This window comes from Mixophyes fleayi, chromosome 9 (genome assembly GCF_038048845.1).
Source record: "Mixophyes fleayi isolate aMixFle1 chromosome 9, aMixFle1.hap1, whole genome shotgun sequence".
In the NCBI taxonomy this organism is placed as follows: Eukaryota; Metazoa; Chordata; class Amphibia; order Anura; family Limnodynastidae; genus Mixophyes; species Mixophyes fleayi.
The window spans coordinates 103,062,016-103,083,635 of NC_134410.1; the positions used below are offsets into that span (position 1 = coordinate 103,062,016).

The 21,620-nt window shown below is 37.6% G+C and overlaps 1 protein-coding gene across 4 annotated transcripts in view; it reads left to right on the top strand.

The window, feature by feature from the left end:
• STRBP (spermatid perinuclear RNA binding protein) overlaps window positions 1–21,620 on the top strand; it is a 130,605-nt gene that overhangs the window by 99,092 nt on the left and 9,893 nt on the right. For all 4 annotated transcript variants that reach the window (XM_075184734.1, XM_075184737.1, XM_075184735.1 and 1 more), the window contains exons 11-14: window positions 1,731–1,842; window positions 9,947–10,024; window positions 10,255–10,463; window positions 11,120–11,278. In XM_075184734.1, coding sequence (XP_075040835.1) covers window positions 1,731–1,842; window positions 9,947–10,024; window positions 10,255–10,463; window positions 11,120–11,278 — 558 coding nt within the window. The remainder of the gene's footprint in view (window positions 1–1,730; window positions 1,843–9,946; window positions 10,025–10,254; window positions 10,464–11,119; window positions 11,279–21,620) is intronic.

Genomic DNA, 21,620 nt, shown 5'->3' on the forward strand with positions numbered 1-21,620 from the left:
GGTGTGGTCAGACAAGCAGTTATCATTATAGAAACACTTAAATGGCTACTTGTACTGCAGGTCTCTGCTGTCATGACTAAGTAATTCCCTGTCATTTATCCCTGTTACCATAGATAGCAATATGATTTCTTATCTGACTAGTCCCAAACAAGAATTATAAAGCAACAAACCTGCTGATCTAATCTGCTGCATCATTCTACAGTCAATCAAATGTAATCTTATCTAGAGCCTGTTGTGGCTGAATACTACACTTTATTAATTTCCCATCTGATGACCTTGTAGAGCCATTGTACAGTCCTCATACATAACCCTTCCTCTCAAAGAGTGGTTTCCAGTCATGCTGCTGATTACAATTCTTCACAGTGTAATGACAAGAGAAGTGGTCTGTCTCAGGCTGCGGCACATTCTATTTTCTACACAAACGCTGGCTGAAACCGCATATAAAAGATGAATTTCTACTAGTGGTTATTTAAAAGTGTGTTTAGGTGTGTGTGTTCAGGTGCTTTGTTCAAAACGTCTATGGCTTGCTTATATTTCACTTTATCTATACAGAGCAACCAGCTCCCATATGTTGATAAATGCGGAGGATCAACAGGAAAATAAATTCTGGCGCACATGCGTAGTTGGTCGCAAAATGGCCATAAATTACTCTTTAAGAAAGCAACTCCTTCTATGTTCAGAGCACTTTTTCCTGTACTACGGTACCGCAACATAGATCTCTCTTTGCACCCCTATGGAGGGGGGCAAAGAGAAATCCACGATGTTACATCACCCCAGAGTACCTTTGCGACCGGTTTTGAGGCCGCTACTTATGCAAATACACAACAGGGGCAAGGAGGGGGGGGGTTCCAAATGCTTGAAGAGCAAAAAGCAATCATTTGTCGCAATAATATTACAATTACACAAGTGCAATGTACGTTAATGTAATAACATATGTTTAATGAAAAAAAAACAAGGCATGGAGTAAGCTGAACATTAAAAAAAAAAAAAAATAACCTCATTTAAATAAATCAATCTTGACTATCCTACCAAAGTAATATAATACCTTTTATAAATTAATACTAAACTCTACATATTAATACTTATCTCTCCTCTCTTTAATACCTATATATTATTCATTTCAGTGTTTGCGACACATTGGGGCTTATTGTATTGCTACATATACAGTATGATTGAGGCAGGAATAAAGTCAGAGCTCTGCACATGATGAGCTCCTGTCTGTTGGCCGGGGTCCTGGACAGTGGACCCCTGCTAATCTTGTAGTTGGGAGAGGTGGTCAAAATTCAATATTTAGTTTTAATGGGCATCTTATTTAAAAATTAAGCATTAAGAATGCCATACATTTCTCAGCTTAGGGAAGTGGTAATGCATAAGGATGCGCTTTGTGGCTTCAGTCATTTTCTTAATACCAATAAGTAAGTATCATGCCGTAACAGGACATTCTTTTTCTTGTAAGTTAGTGCATCTTTTTTGCATTGAACTTTCACAGCAGTATAAGCCTCGCAATAAATAAGAGTACAGACACTTTAAAATTCAGTTTAGCTCTCTGATACTGTTTGACTGGCTAGGTGTCGTTTTACATGTCTGTATGAAACAGTTAAACTTGATAATCCAAAAAATATTACATGTTTTGATGAAATCACTGCCACTCAAGCTTAGTAAATATTTATATAGCTGTCCATGTAACACCCTTTTACTAATGAGCCTTGTTTATGCTTCCTCCACTACAGCATGCACTGCGATTATTAGCCTTCGGACAAATTTACAAAGTCTTGCAGATGGACCCTCTCCCATCAAATAAACCCTTCCAGAAATACTCCTGGTCAAGTACAGACAGGGAAGGTGAGTAAGAGTAGAATTAACATTTACCGTTTGTTTTTGTTTTGTTTTTATTTAAGGAAAATTAACCTCACTATTGTGTATTATTTACACTTATATATGACTGGTATAATCAGTATCTTTTGTGTATGAATATAATGTTGCACTAAAGTCTCAAGTGTTTCTGTTTTATTGTTGGGGAGCTTCAGCTTCTCCATCTGCCTTGATGGCTTATCACTTTTCGCAGTGCTGTACATTCTGGTATTGTTCACTATGCCCTAGCTGCTGTGCTAGTGCTAGACTCTGGTAGAGACCCAGCAAAGCTGCTCACATAGTGATTGCTGGCTCTTTTTTTTTTTTGTTTTTTTGTTTTTTTATATAACTTTAATTATAGGTCATTACCAGGGGAGGGCTGGCAAATTTTAGTTCAGAGAAACAAGACTCAAGTCAGCAGCCTATTAGGAGCATTTTAAAGGAAAAACATGCAGGCCGCCCAGTGACCCAGCTTTAACGTAGCCCACTATGGGACTGGCGGGGGAGGGCAGATGCTCCACTGCCCATTGGCAAAACTACCATTTGTACCGCAGGTGCGGTACACTGGGGCCCATGGAGATAATTGGGCCGGCTGCACGGAAAACTAGCGAGCTGTGGGCCCTAGTATCCGCTTCCCTGCATCGGGGCCCACAGCTCACTAGTGCTGCCTCTGCCACTGGCCCCCAGCCCAGCTGGCACCTGTTCATTACTATATATTTAAAACTACAGAGCAGCAAACAGTATGGATTCTTGATTGTGTTTCTTTACGTTGAACAGTTGTTGAGTGAGGGAAAATTTATGAATGTCTGCCCTCATTAGGGAAATTAGTGGGTATTTTTTTGTTACAAGTTTCCCAGCATATTAAGCAATTTCTAAGAAATGAAAAATAGGCAATATAATGAAATGCAATCCACAGACCTTTGCAGCCATATGGTAACTAAATTAATGTTTACTACAATGCAAAACTTTTGATGTATATTATGTAAGCTTACATCCATGAATGATAGAAAAGAATTTATTTTAGAATTGTCTTAGTATTAACCTGTTAGATTTTCAGGTTACCCATAAGGAGTAACATGGGGGGGGGGATGTTAAAAGAAGACCGGCTGCATATTTTAATATGTATGCCATGTATTTATGAATAGTGTAATATGACAAGTATTGTATAAAAAATCATTGTATATTATTTTGATTAAAGTTATGTAACACTCTTGTTAGAATACAAATTTAATCTGTAAGAGTCTTGCTGCAATAGTGTATTTGCGCTATTATCATAAGGGTGCCTCTCTCACCATGAACTACATGAACTATTTTTTTTACTTTGCACAGACCTTTTTAATGCATTTGATTTTTTAACACTGTTGAAAATGTTGTTACGAATATAAGGATAAATACTATACAGAATATAAACACAGACACAAGCTGTATTAGCCCAGATCATTTTATTATTGGATATGTGCTGAAATCTGCAGATTGATCACATTCATGTGGACACGTCCAATATATTTAATTACTTTTTTTTTTTTTTTTTAAATGATCACTTGGTATTGTTCATTAACATGCTAAACTGTTAAAATGTTGGATATTTTGTTGTTGTTTGTTGTAATGTATTTTTTTCAAAGTGTTAGTATAAGGGTCAGCTTGGTTTTTATGCCTTTAATGTGTGTCAGTGTTTTCAGCTCCCCATTCAGAATATATTGATGGATTCTGTATAGACCATTTTCTTGCTTCTAATGATTTACACTGGCTCCTTTGGGGCATGGCATCTAATGTCCGCCAGGAGTGTGAATAGTGAGGATGTTAGAGATATAGGGGGCAGTAGACTGGGGGAGAGCCTTGTAAGTGTGATGGTCAGGAGTTTGAAAATGATTCTGTAGGGGAAGGGGAGCCAGTGTAGGGCAAGGCAGAGAGGGGAGGCAGAGGAGGAGCGGCGAGAAAGGAAGATGAGTCTTGTAGCCGCATTGAGTATAGAGCAGAGGGGGGGCGAGATGGGAGTGGGGGAGGCCGGTAAGAAGGAGGTTGTAATAATCAAGGCAGGAGATGATGATCGTTTTGGTGGCATCTTGAGAGAGGAAGGGCCGGATGCAGGCAATGTTGCGTAGTTGGAAGCGACAGTCCATAGAATGTCTAAAGTTTCCATAGAGTAGTGAGATTGTACTTGGAATGTAGCTATAACAATCTACTGCATAACAGATTCCCAGCAGATCATTCAAAATGAGTACAGACCGCAAAGAACCCTGTGATAAGGGAGTGAATTGCTAGCTGCCTATAAAAATATGTAAACTGTGGCACTATGCTCAATTCAAAAGCAATCTTCATTTAAATACAATGAATGCTGACAGTATAAGCACTATTATAGGGAAGTGCATTACTGACTGCTATGGCACTATTCTAAACACAAAGGAGTCAAAATGAGACAGTTGGAACCAACGCTGATGTGCGTTTCGCTAAGGTTCTTTCTCAAGGCCTTGAATTATTACAGTACCACATATGAGAACTAATGATTTGATTAATCAATACCTACCAAATATACAGTGTCAACAAAATTGATACAAATTGATTGATTATTGTATTATAATTATGATACAGTGGAATATTTGCAGAGTAATACTGCAGTTTTAATAACTCTTTGTATACATTACACACACACATTTTTGTTATTTGTTTTTTTACCATTATTTCACTACTTTATTATTCAAGCAGGTGGATTTATTTATTTTTTAATGCATACCAATAAAATTTATAAATATTTTAACTTTATTATACCCCGCTGTGCCCTATTATACACTTCTTTTCTTTTTGGTCCTTTGTAAATTTTGTGTGTTCAGGTACCCACTTCAGGGAGTGAATAACCTCATCATCCGGAATGTGAATTGATTGATTGTCAGTACAGAAGGGGGTGTAGGAAACAATTACCTAGTGCCGTTTCTTCCAAGTACAGTTTATATAGCTGACCATTCTTTTGATTGTTAAGAGTTCTGAAGGTCAAGTGATAAGTCAGGTTTTATGAAACCTTAAGATAATGAGAACAGGAAAGGTCAATATACACTGAAGCTGATCAGAAAGGCTACTGCCCATGAGTTTGCAGTACTCCCCACACACTTATAAGCGACTACTGGGCACATCTTACTAGGTTTGTGTGGGATTTTTAAATGAAAGGCCATACCAGATGAATGGCATGGACATATGAAGCTTAAATCGAGCATCATTCCTCAGTGCCATAGCCTTTTGAGTCCACCAAATATTTGCAAAGGGATATATGGGAGTCCAAAATTAGTGTGATTTTAAAATAATAGCTTTTGTTCAAGAACTTGCTTTTGCTATTTTGGCATAACTACCAAATGCCTGAAAAGGAAATTTCAAAATATCACCAAATAGTTAATGACATACTTATATGGAGAATCCCTTCAAAACCAAACCTCTAACAAATTTTAGTAAAAATGCTGGCGAGATTGTATGCTTGTCAGAGGTGTAATTGTAGATGATGATGATGATGATTATTATTTATTATTATTATTATTATTATTATTATTAGTGCCCCTTTGATTTTGTCAAATAATTTATGAGTGGCAGATATTTTATTTTATTGAGACCATGATAATCCATGCAGGGTCTGAGGCCTCTAGTTTTCTTACTGTAAACATCAGAAAATTCAGGTAATTATGGCAGCAGAATAGAATGACAGTGAGATTAGTCTAACTGTATGATTTCAGAGGCCTTACTTGGGGTTAAGCATATACAAAAATAAGATGCTCCCCATGCTAGAGTTTGTTTGGAACTCCATATTTGTCCATAGTAAGTGTTCTTTAAGTCATGGGAGACCCAGGTATAATGAAACCAGAGATGTGGTTCCACTTTCCGTTTCAGAGAAATATCATTGAATCCTTCCACCAAGAAACGGAAAGGTTGACTGGAGAATAAACTTTGGTTGGATTTGAATGAGATCGTTTCTATGCCTTCTAAGCACAGACATTTTCCTGATTTCTGAGGACAATAAGCTGAAAGAAAGAAAAATGCCTAAGGAAATAGTTTTTTTTCAAGTCTTATGTCCTCCCAAGCCTCCTCATCCGGTGGGGGGCCAAGATCCCTCTCCCATGCTGCCTTATGGTAATTCTGTAAAGGTAGGGCAGTGTTAGGTAAACTTGGGAGATCTTTTCCCTTTTCATTGGATGATGTCTACAGATGTTCTCAAATTGGGTAAGATCTAGTAGAATGTGGGCTGGTAGTAGGGAATGCAAGAAATACCATAATTGGAAGAATTTAAATTTGGCTCAGCATATGGAAGGTGGACCTCTGTTGAAGTTCCTCCAGAGACAGGCTCCGGCCACATCTACAGAAATCAACAGGAAACTTATTAACAGCTTGGATCCAATTCCGGAAACCCTGCAGTAGACCACGACAAGGAAACGTACTGTTGCCCCAAATGGTGAAGTCAAGGTGGAGACAGGAGAAGTGTGTTTGTTTCAACAAGTATGTCCTAGAGCTTGGTTTTTTTGGTAATAGTTTGGTTTGGTGAAAACCTCTAACTCAAACCAAACAATTGTATTTTGACAATTTAGACCACAACTTTAAAGCCCTAAAATTCACAGTATTGATGAAGAATTTCAGAGACAAGAATGGAAATGAAACTTTATGAAAAATCTTAATATTGTGCATTGTTGTCTAATCAGAGTTAATTTTGTGTACAATTATGAATTAATTTAAAGCTACATTACCACCTAATTGCTAAATTGTATACACACTCCACACCCTCCCTAGCAAAAGTGTCTGCATGTCAAAATCAGGGCTTTGTGACTCAGAGAGGAGTAGGTGTGACCTGAAGGACCAGTAAGTAACTGCTATCACCCCCCCTTACACAGCCATTTTTTTTAAAAGGTTTCTTTATTTAAGTTTTTTTTCAAAACAGACAAAAGTACAAATAAAATGAATGCAAGTGATTACAAGGACAGAAGGCATTTGTACATGAGTCACATTGTTGAATATTGTCACAATTGATGTACATTGCTCCGCATCCATTTCAAAGTGGAGAGTAATGGAGGAGCCCAGGTAAAACATATGCAAGTGCACAAAATTTAGAGATTGGGTAATAAAGCAGATGTAGTCTAGTGACAATGTTTTGTGCATCTTAGCTATACGCTCTCTGTCAGACAGCAAATGAATAGACTTTTAGCATTTCAAAGGGGCCTCCCATGTTCAAATGTTTCCCACCTTACACCTATGTAGTAAATCAACCAATAGCTTATTGGACTCACTTTTTAGTAATTTGAATCTACTAATCACTTTCTTGGTATCCATATATGTGTAATGCTGACCACATTTACTAGAATATCACAGTCAGTGTCATGGCACAATATCATTCCTATTGCCTATGGTCTGCCTGGTCATTATTGAACATGTTGGTAAATGCGGTCAGAAGATGACCATTGGGTCTTGGGCTAAAAAGCAGGGCTCAGCAAATATTTTAAAATCTAGCAGCCAGCCTAAAAATGTAAGAGCCAAGCCTTTTTTTATTATATGGTATCTGCAAATAAGTAGCAGATTATACACATAGCCCCAGCCCTCTTTACATACAGCTGACACCCCTTACAATCCACATCATAACCTTTATCCCTTTCTGTATCCACTTCATCCCTCTTCTTCATCTCACTCCTCTGGTCTCCCTCACTAATAAACCCATTCACTCCCCTCTTCAGGATCATCATTACCCGCTCAATCCCCTTCTCTATCCCATTGTCCTCATCATCATCCTTCTCTCATCATGTCCCCTTTATCATCTCTCCTTTATATAAAACAGGCACTGTAGGTTCTCACCCCCACCTCCTACCTGCAACGCTTAAAAGTGAAGAAGATTGCAAGCTTGCGAGCAGGGCCTTATCACCTCTTTGTCTGTTTTACCCAGTTTGTTTATTAGTTTACTATGTTTGTCCCCAATTGTAAAGCGCTACGGAATATGTTGGCGCTAGATAAATAAATGATGATGGTGATGAAGAAAAACATAAAAAGCATCTTGGTGTATTTGTTTACTGTGGGTCCCACAAAATTACTATAGTACCGCAGGAAGGATGGGACTGCCAGACCCGTTGCACCAAGACCCCCTCCCCCTCCCAAAAGCCCATCGCCTGATAATTTTCTTGATGTATTTAACTATGTTGCCCTGGTCAGGTAGATGTATCTGTAGTTATATGTAGTACAGTACTAGTTTTAAATAAATAAATAAGAAATCTCTTTATTGAGTACTATTTTTATGTGATCTTTTTATTTAGTATTTTTTTATTTGTCCAACGTATGTTGGGTTTTTTTGTGTGGAGGGTTGATGTTGGAAATTTTTGTTTTTTTAGCTTGTCACTAACCATGCTCCCTCTTAGATTGCTTGATGAGTTTAGGGATTATTCCATCCACAGATCAATAATATCATAATGATTGACTTTTGCTGGTGTTGCTAACACGTTGGTGATGGATGGTTGGAGGAAGTCTAGTGCAGCTGACAACTCAGTATAGTGAGCACTGCAGCAAGTTTTGGCAGGGTGTAAAAAAAGAGAACACAAACAGCTGCAACTGCTTTGATGAATTATATTCAGTCTTCACAAGCGCAACAGCTTTCAAGCATTTGCAAAGATTGAATATAGTTTAAAAAGCAGTCTCTGCTGTTTCTCATAGCTTTCTGTACACTTTCTGGCCCATCTTTCAGTCTCTAGTGAGACGTCTTACAGCTGGGTGGGTACTTTCTCATGAATATTAGGTGCCTGCCCAACAGATTATCTTTCAGTATGGTGAGATGTGGCACGTGGGGGCAAAAGGCACACAATGTACTAAACTTTTCAATCAATTATTTATTCATTTTTAAATTCTGTACCAATGTAGCAGTACATTATTTTTGTTTATGACCAGTTCTAAATATATAATTCTATTAGCAATAAACTTCCTAGCCTTGGTAATCCCATGTCCAGGACCCCTGCAGTTGCCACGATACTCGCCCCATTTCCAGAATGGTCCGTTCTCTGAGCACTCTGGAGAGGTTTGAATAAATCTGCCACCAAATGCAAATATGTCAGTAATGCTACATACATGGCTGCCATGTGATACATTAACACAGAGGAGTGCATTAATTTATCATGTCTATGGAAGTGTTGGGGGTCCCAGTTCTAGAAACTCTTTAGTGCCAGTTGAGGAAGAAGGATTAATGGCAAAATATTTACATTTCAATTGAGTTCTTTTTTAATCTCTAACCACTTTCCTCCCTTGCCACTTCATATTATATTGTCTACTGCTTGGTTTTTATAATTGGGAATATGTCACTGTGTTTTTATTTTTTCTGTCCCCAGGACAAATATTCTGTGGTTGCCATGAAGGTGGATCTAAGCGTTGTTGCTGCACTGTTTATACAATTGTTTCTCATACTTGTGCATGGTGCAGAGCTAACCTGTTATAATGTGTTTGTTTTTGTTAATAAAGGATAATTCCATCTCTCTAGTGACACTTTTGAAAAGAAACCACCTTTACCTTAATTATTTGCCAGTGGGATCCATAATTATATGGGGCCCCCAAAGCGGAGGGCTTGAGTGGCCAGTAGGACACAAGTAGAACACCGGTCTTGCCACACACCACCACTTCTGACATTCATAGGCATATTCAATTGTTGGATTTCCCCGCGGCATTAAAAGTATTACGGTAATACTAAGCCGGATTTCAGCTCTCAGCTCCCTGAGCCGCGAGCTGAATTCCAGCGTGAAAGGTACCGTAACAACGGTATTTACGCGCACTATTACCGCAATGACGGTAATAGTGCACATGTTGCGTTACTTTTACATGTAATACCAACAATTGAATATGCCCCTCAAAGTCCAATAGTTATCGCACTAGTACCATTTCAGCCTTCTCGTCAGGCCGTCTGTCATAGGAACCTGATATTATTATGGACTTTACCAACTCAGAAGATGGGACCCTAGTTGAGGAACCTTCATAATTTAAGTAAGATAGCAGGTTACTTTTCATATTTTTCAGTATAAGGATGGAATTCTCCTATAAGCTGCATTGGTGCACATAGTTGTTTGCATCTCACTCACACCTTTTACAACCATAATGTTATATTTTGCAGGTTTGAAGAGGCCATATGATGATGGATCCTCTGATGACAAAGACCCAAATAAGAAAATGAGACGCAACTTGCGCAAAAGTAAGGGTCTTTCTCATGCAAGCGGAGGTAAAATAACACCCAGGTGCAGATATGGAAAAGGGAAGACTGCCGCCCCTGCCTGTATACTGTATTGAAAGTAACATGTCATGTAGGGATTGATGGAATTGCATTTTTAGAGGACTTTATAAAATGAATGGGGTAAGGATTTATTTGAGTGCTGAATCTGTATTACATCGGTATATTTAACATAATCAATCTTTTAACCTCAGTTTTAGACAGCAAAGCCATAGATTCCAACCAGCCAATGAATGCACTGATGCGACTAAACCAAATCCGGCCCGGCCTGCAGTACAAACTACTGTCTCAGTCAGGTCCAGTACATGCACCTGTCTTCACTATGTCTGTAGATGTAGATGGAACAACACATGAGGCCTCTGGACCATCCAAAAAGACAGCCAAGCTTCACGTAGCAGTAAAGGTCAGTGATTTTGCTTTATTCATCTATTTTTTGATCACTGGTATATGGTTCCTATGTGTAAGCATTACAAATGCTGATTTATGGTTTACCGACTCAGTTGAGTACATTGGTGTGAGCTATTTTTTGTAAACAACATGTTATAAACCTCTAGATTACTACCTGGGCCTTCCTTAAATATTTTATTTTAAATACTATTTTTCTAGTGATATAACGTTTTACAGTACTATGACAATGAATCTTTGCGATGGGGGGATATGTAGTGTTTTCACATGTTCATCAGAGAGTATCCCCTGTAATGATCTTTACATTTTGACTTTGATGTTCTAATATATGAGAGTATGTTTTTCCTCTGAAAGTTATGCAGTTTGGTCAGAATAAATGTGAAATATTATTTAATGGCAAATAAGTTTTAGACTGTACTAGTGCACATTTGTTAGCTTTAATACAAAATATATGTATATAAATAGGTGTGTAGTATTGTTCATAATAAGAAACATGTCTGTGCTGATAGATATATATAGAGATATATATATATATATATAGAAATATATATAGATATAGATATATAGATAGATAGATAGATATAATCTCTATTATATATATTATAGAGAGGGAGAGATAGCTATATTTATGTCTCTAACATATTTTTTCCACAGGTTTTACAGGCCATGGGATACCCAACTGGTTTTGACACAGACATGGAGTGTCTTAGTTCAGATGAAAAGTCAGACAATGAAGGAAAGAATGAGACTATCTCTTTAAATTCCAGCAATAACACAGGGGGCTCCAGCACAGATAGCTCCAACACACTAGAGGTAAGATAGAGGGAAGTGATACTACATCAACAGAAATTGAATGCAAAGAAATGCTCCAACATTGTCCTTGAATGACGGTCTGTTCAATATAGTTATATTGCAGGGTAAATGCATGCCATATAGTTTTATTCCTTTCTTTGAATAAAGGTCCCTAGGCTCATAAAAGGTTTTTGAAATCTGCATTTATTATATTGATTAAGACATATTGACCTCTATGTGGTTCTAGAGGACATTAGTGTTGGCTCTGACTGGCGCCACTTGAACCCAGTAGGAGGGATAGTTTGCGCTCTAAAATATCATGAATGATTCCTCTCGGAACAGCGTACCGTGACTTGCATTATATGAGCTCCTTGCTAGGGTTTCTAGGTAGTGACAATCCAATATTAGCTAAGTGCTGCCTTGTAAGATAAGACAAGAATAGCTTGTTTGTGCTGCAGCAACTGAACATATATTTATCCCATCATTAACCCAGCACACTGGTATTTAATCCTTAAAGCGTTCCACCTGAACTCTCCCAAGTGCAACAGCAGCCTAATGTTAAGAGTATAATTTGTGTAGTTTACCTTTTCACTTTGTAATATAATCTAATCACACTCAACCTTCTTACACACCTGACTAATATTTTAAACATGAGGCACATCTTGGTACACTTACAACCTCTAGACCTACTTCTAACTGTGTCTGTAAACATATATTTTCATGCAGAAAAAACAACTATTTTGAAAATAATCACTGTAAATTACATAGCTCAATCAAAAATATTATTATTACTAGTATTTTTAAGTTGTTTATGGTGTGCATTTATGGTGTGCAAGACAGTAGACATGCATCAAAACATGGCTATCAGAAGCTTGCATTATAAAGGCATACAGAGCAGATAAGATATCTGATTCTAAACACTAGTTAGCGAAGGGATAGAGATGGCCATGTTTTACAATCTGTTCCCACATGGTGGTTCTAATATTTGTGCGTTATTGTATTAAGTATTTTTAGTTTATAAATTCAAATGATACATTTAAATACTTACATTATAACATAAGCAATTAACAGAAAGCAGCTATCAAATAAATAGAGATAATAAATTATTTTAACAAAAAGAAAAGCAAAAGAAAATATCAAAGTATAAATAATACAAATGCATGCAAACAAATTATTTCTAAAATTGTGAGATTGTGAGTCACATTGGTGTTGATTATTTTTTTTTTTTGTACATCGTAATCACAGCTCCCTTACATTTTGGTTCCCACGACCTGAAAGACCCTGTATATAATGTCTTATTCGAAAATCACATTTATTTAAAACTAGCTGTAATCATACCGCCTAATCCGTTGCATCCGGACCGCAATCATGGCATGTCGTGCATTGAAATACACATTACTCATCCAGGCAGAGCCAATTATTGTATTACTCTTTCCATCTCACCTACACATGATGGCATACTCCTCTACATTTGGCAAATTGTAAGTATAGTTCAGCATCAGGTTTAGTTTGGTGCGATTGTCATTTTTTATTGTAAGATTTTGCCAACCATAAAAGGTAGTTTCTGCAAAAAACTGTGTGCTTGTTTCTAGGGGAATGCACCTCCTCCAGTATATTGTGTAGTCTACAGGACTCCCCCTTGACAGAATGTCATGCCCCCAATGTGATATAGATTGACCTTACATTGTGAATTACTTTGGGGGGGAGTTCCTGAAGGCTGCTCAGTCTTTTAAGTGTATATATATTTAAAATGAATACTCTGAACACACATGTACTTTGTTAATCTTTCCTTTTTATTATTTATTTGTTTAGTAAATTAATAATATTGAAATAATTGTATTGTACAGAATAACACATTGTTTTAGTACTCTAGAAAGATATCATACTGTAATACATCATTTGTTTCTAGTAAACTTATACTCAATTGTGCAATTAAAGTTTGAGAATCCCTAGACAAACAATGACTATAAGCCCCATTATTAGGTATGTATAATAGCAAACTCCCCCCATTTTAGCCACTTACATTACACATTAGGTGTTAATGAGTCATTCCATCTCATCCCACAGATGCCCGTTTGAATTGAAGTTTTGTGATTGGGGAGGCCACTATATTAAATCTTTTACTAGTATTGGGCTTTCTATTCTGGTTGAATTTGGTCAAAAATAAATTTGTCTTCTCCCCTGAAATTCTCCATGATTAGGATGAAGCATAATCTTGTCATGATAGCGCTTAGGAGTAGAGACAAATCTTTTGTTATTGGTTAAATGCTGTTAGAATAGAAAGCAGAGGGGTATGTGCTTTTACTCCTTATCTAAGCAAGAGTGGGAGTCCTGGAATTTTTAAAGTGTACATTTAAATAGTAGGTAAACTCTAAACTGGCGTCACTGCCATGTCCTGCAACCATTCCATGAATTACTAATATTGTACCATGAGATATTACCATGCTGAAATTAAGTCATACATGTGATTGGCAACGACATGCAGAGATGTGGCATAGAAACTTTGTATCAAGGGGCCCTAGTGTGTTCCACAAATACATCCCCACACCATTACATTTATCATCATTTGCCTTATATTTGACACCTGTCATGATGGTTTCATACTATTTTGGCCTGATCGTGGTGCTCCCATCAGTGGGAAATAGCAGGGTACAATATAATGCAGACCAGGTGATCTTGTTACAATTATCCATTCCTCTGTGTTTTTGTTCACTAGACCACTGCAATAACACCACCTGGGTTGTTCGCTGATGGCAGAGTAAGCTTCTGAACTTGTTATTTGCCATACCCCATCTATAACAAGCTAAGACTAGATGAAATGCCTTGTTTAGTACCTTAGTTGAAATCCGCTGCTAGTTGACTGACTGTAGCCTATCTTACTCTTTACAAGTCTTTAAGCCCTTTCCCTCAGCAGTCTGTTTTTCGAACACATCATTGTTGTTCGCTGGATGTTATTTGTGTGGCCTATTCATACTGTAATGTGTGTAGACCCCAGAAGAGGGAGCATCTGGCACCCTTTGCCATGAGGTATATGAATTTCACACATGATGCATTGGTGATTTTCTGTGTGCTTTTAATAGCATTTTCTGCACATAAGTCACTTATCGAGCAGTCCGTTACATGACTCTGTGCATCTCGTGTTCCATGACTGCTGTTCTCACCCAGTGCACATCTTGTTCTACACATGTAGACACATACACTTCTTCTAAAGACACTGTTGCAACAAGCTGAAAGTGATTTGCTCATTCTAAAACTGGCAACAGTATAGCCCAGAGACAGCTTGTGGGGAGTATTTTTTTATCTATTGACCAAGACCTGGGCAGTAGTTTGTTGTTCACTGTGCAAGCTCTTCTAGGGCTTAAGATAGATGATCGTGGAGATGTCTGATCCTCCGGTTCATAGCTTGGACACAAAAAGAAAAGGGGGGGGGGGCATGTAACAGAGGTTAGTAGTGATTTGGTGCACTCATATAAACATATGATTGGCTGATTGGGAATGTTGGACCAGAGAACAGTACTTTCTCTAGCTGCTAGGGAAACTACTGTTCCAGTTCAGATGCAAAGAGGAGCGCAAAGAGGGCTAGGGAGATTTTGCGTGTACAATATTCACTTGCATTTAGGGTGGATATGGTAAGCTTTCTCCAGGGCTGTGAATGCAGTATAATATGGTGTGTCGTGAATGGTTTAGCATTTCGCGCATTGGGAAAGAAGATTGCTTGCTTGGTGCAATTTGGTGAAGAACGTTGCTGCTTAAAAATTATTTCAGAGTACAGGGCTATAAACGGAAGACCTCCATGGTAATAACTGAAGACAGAAAGACAACGGGCGCTTAGGTCCTTGGAGAACTGGGTCAGCTTTTTCTCAGCTACAGGCTCAACAGAAGTCGCAGGCTCTGTACCTTAGTGTGCTAGGGGGAGAACATAGCTAGAATCCTGAGGTTGTTTTTAAACTGTATATTAGGTGAATGTAGAAGCAGTTGGCAAGATGAGCCCAGAAGAATCTTGACAAAAGCGAAATGTGTAAGGATAGGGTTAGAACTGGCAATGACAATGTGTTTAAATTTGCATACTACATACAGAGCATGTTTCAAACAAGACACAAAGACTTTTGTACACGTTGAAGCTGGAGTATCATAGGGGCCTTGAGATTTGTGGGACTTAACCTAGACACAGGCAGAATTTGCACAGGCCCCATAGCTACCATATCTTAAGGAACGGGCCCAGGCTGCCCTGATTCACATATGTGGGTTTCTAATAAGAGAGCACACACCAACCAATGTCAGTCATCCATCAGTGGGCAGAAATGTAAATATTAATGCACACAAAAAAGGCAGCAAAACTGCCCAGATTCAAAATGGGATTTAAAGTAGTGGTTCTGTGAAGGGAATTAAATTGTTATGTATTTTAAAAGATAACTAACTTCTACAGCGGTAAAATAACCATTTAAAACGAAGTGGTAAAACCTATTGGTCTGGATATTATATAATACAGTTTACGTACATTATTTTCATCTGCATTCCTTGCCTGAAGCTGGGCCACACATTCATATTTGGTAAGTCAGTTTAGCCAACTATTGTACCGTGCGTGGCTCCATGCATGCAAATCAAAATTTGAACCAGTCACATCAAGACGGATTTATCAGAGTAGAAAATCAGGTTAACTAATTACTTGAACAGCATGGTCTGAGCAGTACGTCCACCGTCTTACAATATAGGTTGTTGGTAATGACAAATGTAGCAAAAGAAAAATTGAGAAAATACATTATTAACACACAAAAAAATGTGCTTTCCCCCTGTATAGTGCTGCCCTAGGCAAGATCCGGCTGCATTAGTGGTTTGTTTGTTAGGTCATTTTTTCCAGTTATTATTGTTTTAGGCTGTTGTTGCACCTGCTCAGGAGTTTTGCCAATGATTGTCAACATCTTGTGGGATGGGTGTTGCCTGATACCAGTTGTCGGCCTGGGATTCGGTAGTATTGCAGTTTGTCGTCATGTATTGTGACTTCTGATCAGGTGGAAGCCACGTCTAATCACCACTGGTGAGCAGTATGTAATAGGGTTAGGTCATGGTAAAGTGTGCACCTATGAGAGGACATGGTTTCCTCTAGAAATCGACACACTTTTTAAAGTACTGGATCGTTCAGCAGACTGTAACTTTTACACAGAGACACCTGTAAGAACTTACATCTGAGAAAATATATTGTAAGCTTTGAGTTATGTGCTGTAAAAAATGGACTTTGCCTTTACGGCAAACACACTAAACAGATATCACAAACAACATATACATAAAAATAGAGACACTTACAGTCCTGTATATTTCTGTATGTCAAAGAGGAGCCAAGTTCTGTGGAGTTATGAAATATTAATTTACAGTGTGAACATGTATTGTGCTCTTCAGAAGCTTTTTATGACAGCATCATATTATAGGAGATACTACAGCAGGAACTCCCAATTTCCCAGACTTCTGTTTTGCTCTGAAACGTCACATGAATTTTCTTTGACAAACTGTGTCTTGGACATTGAGCCCATCATCTGGCACTCACACCAAGTTGGATGAGATTCGGCTGTTCGGGACAGATGGTGTACGAGTCCCAGGCTTATTAGTGTAGTTAGAAAATGACCGCATACACAGGTCAATAGCATTCCTCTTCCCACTACATTTACCAATATACCCCATAATAAGCCAACAAATAACAATCAGGTTACTATTCGGAAACAAGGTTATTTTTTGGGCACATATGTGGAGGAAATGGGCAGGTTGTACAATATTTATAAAATGAAATCAAACTTCTTTATTGCTTTATAATTGACCCCTAGATCTAAGCAGCTGATAAAGGAGATTGCAAACCTCTTATTATAATTTAGTTTTTCAAACAGGAAAAAAACAGCTCTAATGGGCCTGGGCTATACAGAAATATTAGTAAAGCCTCCAAAATAATAATATGGCTAAAAATAAATCCATACGCAACTGTCTGAATCATAAATTGTGATATAAAAAATTGTAATCTCCTAAAACAGCTGAATTACAAACAAATAAAATGAGACAAAGCACATAAATATGCTTATAATGACACTAAAATATTAAGCATCGCTGTAAGTTATATCTAACACAGGTACCTGAGATAATAAACGCTGGAAGTATAGAATGAATCGGGAACAAATGTCCCAAACAGAGATATATTAGTCCTGTCAAAAGTCTGGGTTAATAAGGAAAAGCCATATCAATCATAATTAATAAATCTTTGTAAATGAATACATAAACTCCAGTGATGTTGATATATGAAGGATCCATAAGAGTAAAAAAGGATTAGCAGATAAATACTTGCAAGATATCTTTCGCATTCTTAGACTATGTCAGCAGTCAGTGTAGTCCCATAAATCTTGCTGGTCAAAGGATAATGCTGCAGCTATAAACCCTTACGCATTTCGTCATTATAGGAGACAACCTTCAGAGAAATGAACTTTTTTGAGGTTTATAAGTGTGTGGATATATTTTATTGTATCAATATATATTATATTTTGATGTTTCTTGCCATTTTTCTACAAGCCAAGTATAAAAAGTGTACATCATAGTTTGGTTTTACTCAAGCTTTACTGTTAATACTTAATGTAAATATATTAATAAAACATACCAACTTGCCCCATTTGGCAGCTATCAAAGACGTGTGTATAATATAATTTTTTTACATTTCCACAACACAATTAAATTGTTTATTTGAGTTTCTGGGACTAATGATAAATGAACATAGTTGCTGAGTCACTAGTAAAATATGATATTAGAATCACATTGCTTATTCTTTAATCAAAAGGTTATTATTATTCCATTGATTATTTTTATATGGAAATAATGAAGGTTTAATTTTACATAAAATAGAGGGAGACATGTTTTTGTTAAGAATGATGGTAATGTGAAGAAGACCGCACACATTGGCTATTTGAAGCCATCTTTAGTGGCATTTTCAAAGATACCCAATGATGATGATATCAACTTCTATAAAATCATTATCTGGCATCACTGTCGCTTTGCGGACCCATGTGTTATATTGGCCAAAGTACCTGATATTGGCTGACAGATGACAGCGTGTGTTGTCGGCTTAATGCAGCATTAAGTGGCATATGGGGTTATAGTTGGTATCATCAGGAGGTAGATAGTTCTACTGTCCTCTCTAGGGAGAGAGTTCCTGAAAAAGAGCTCTCCTGTGTTTGTATTAATTAGTTGACCACTAAACATAACTATTATGCATATTTATTTACACATCCTGCTGCCAAACTAGAAGTTGGTGGGTTCACACTGCATGTTTGGATGGTTAGGATTCAGACTTGGTGTGGGGAGACTGAGCTTGCAGGACAGGAGCAGGGCTGAATTATTTCACACTCTGTGTACATAATTTGTCTTTGTTTAGTGGTACTTGAAGTGTCCAAATAGGCTAATACCGAGGCCTTTATTGCCACATTAACTCGCAGATAACTTCATTGCAGGTGTACTCTTAATCATTTTTTTTAAATTGTATTTTATAGAAGTTTTATACGACATTAGTTTTTTTATGTACCTTTGCCTATATCCTAAAGTGGTCCAGGAAGGGAGGGAAATGTACAACTTTCAGCACATTTGATCCTTTTTTTTTTTTTAACGTTCATAACCATTGATGCAGTAGAGCTATGTTGCACTAAAGGGAGGAGTGATCTAGGGGGGAAAGAGAAGAAGGGCGGTAGGTAGGTAAAATAGGGAGTGTTACTGCAGAGAGGAAGATGTAGAGATGGAGAAGAAGAAAAGGAGGGAGAGAGAATAAATGAAAAGAGATGTTTAGTTTTCTAAACACTTTTATAGTGGTAAATTTAAGAAAAGGGGATCAATCATGTACAATGCTAGTGATATAATCTAATTTATACATTTGCCAATTATTATCAGTGTGGTTTCGGGCGACTAGGCATCTAGCTGCAGTAACAATATGGCCAGGGAGTTTCCAGACCAATTTATGGATTCCCAGAGGCAAATGAGGTAGTAAGAGAGATGTAAGGGGATTTATAGGTGGGTGACCTTACGAAAGTTATGTTTCACCCAGTCAGAGACGATCTTGGGGTTAAGACCAGGTTAACAGGATGGATTGTACCACAGGGGAATCCTTCTGGGTTGTCTACTAGCTTGAAAGCACAGTTAGTTCCCTCTTATCCTTTTTTCTTTAGTCATTCTCATGATGGTAACCATTTTTATGGGGCAGTGTGATTCCTAAAGGGATTGGTGCCCGAGGTGTGGCACTTCATTGGGTCTGTATATGACTGGGCAGAATGTTGAAGAGTGTCACCGTGGCCATTGTAAAACAAATTTTCTCTGTAAAGGTTTAGGATGGAGTGCACCATTGTTCCTGTCTCTCCATATCAGAAGGATGATAAATAATTTATAATAGCGCTTGACCTTTACACTTCACTGAAGACTACACCTCTGTGATAGGCCTCAGTCACCTCAAGAAGGCTAAAGTGCCAAGGCTGCAAGCTACATTGACTGATTGTGCAAGAAACATAATATCCATAATTCAATGTGACCAGGAGTTATTTCTCTCATTGCAATTCTTGTTTGGGTCTATATCAGAGTGAAACAGTATTTGAGGACAGAGAAGGTGATAAATAAAGAGAAGATGTTTAATATTACTGTATTTTTATTCACAATACATGGCAGTAGACATTTTATACAGTTTGGTACTAGCAGAGAGAGTCGCCTTATTTTGTGTAAGGAGAGATAGAGAGAGACATCTAAACTTAATAAGATTTAGGTTGTATTTCTGCAGACAGGTCTAACAAAGCAATACATTCTGAGCTGTCCAAAATAAAGGAATAGTGAGTATCTGCACTTCTCCTAGACAGAGTGTAAGGTGGCTGTCAACAAAATAGGGAAAGTGAAAGGAGAAGGTCCCCAGCCCTCCAGATTTGAAACCAAAAGTATATATTGCTCGGGGTAAAAACCCCAGCTTCCCAGGGCGCCCTGGGAAGCTGGGGTTTTTACCCCGAGCAATATAAACATTCTGAGCTGTATCTGTTGCAGATATGATAAAAATCACTACCATAAATATTACAGCGATACAAAAGAATTAGACTACTCTTATATTAGTATTACCCGTACACTATTAATGTAACATGGAACCAATGTGGAAACTACAGTCCAGCAAGATTACTTGGAAACAATGCTTAGCAATCTGATATGACATGGTAAGACTCTACAAAGTACAAATCAATAACATTATATGGATACAAACAGTGCAGCATACAGAATGACATAGAAATATTAACGTGCAAAGTACAAACCAATGATAACACACAGACAATACAGTGTACAGCTATACGTCGGTAGTATTACATAAAAATAAGTACAGGGCAGATAACATTGCTACTTACAGATGAGTTTAGAAAGGAGAAACTTCACACATTACACGTGTAATGGGCTTAAGTGCATATAAATAGTAGATATAAAAGTGTACACACTCTTATTGAAATTGCAGGTGTTTGTGATATAAAAGGCTGATATCAGGATAAATCACGTTAGATCTTTTTGCACCTGTAATGTGACCCTGCAACCAACAAAAAAAGAAGTGGCATAACAGCAATGTTTTACTCGCCATAATACACTTAATAAGAGCCAGTGCACATCACGCAAGGCTCCAATTAGGTAATTGAATTTTCTACTATAAACCTGTATTCACTATATCCGCATGCATGGCATCAAAGCAAGCCCAGTAATAATCATTGAAATTAATCAAATTGGACATATTGGTAAACGTAACTGAAAGATGACTGCTATCAGCCTGTGCTAGTGTTCAGTCATTTTCTGACAGCACTAATAGGCCTCGGTGATGGTGGAATAGATCAAATCTGGCTGTTCAGCACATGAGTATAGTCAAATTGGATACTGATCCTGCCTCTTTGGCTTACGTTGAACAGCAGGATTGGCCCATTGGCGGTATTGGGCTAAGTGCCCATTAGTGCTGCCAATACCACAGGATATTGCCGGCCTTACTCCAATGTAACAGTGGTTTGAAGGTGTTGTAAAGTTTCAGTTCTAGAATGTACATATAGAACGTTGTGCAGATATGTCTATAGAAATCAATAAACAAACTGTCCTACATCTTCCATTGTTGTAATGTATTGTTTGCTTAAGAATATGTATGCTCTATTTATTACTTTATGATGTGATTGGCATGAGGTTTATTAATTATACTTGCATTATTTGCCTGAAGATAAACATAATTTTTGAATACAGACCTCATTATTGTACAACTCTGCTAGATTCATTTGTATGTTCAGAATTAGCTGCGGCATCTATTAGCAGAGACCGTTGTGCCCTTTCAGTAGTCAATTACCAAGTTCTAATTCATTTA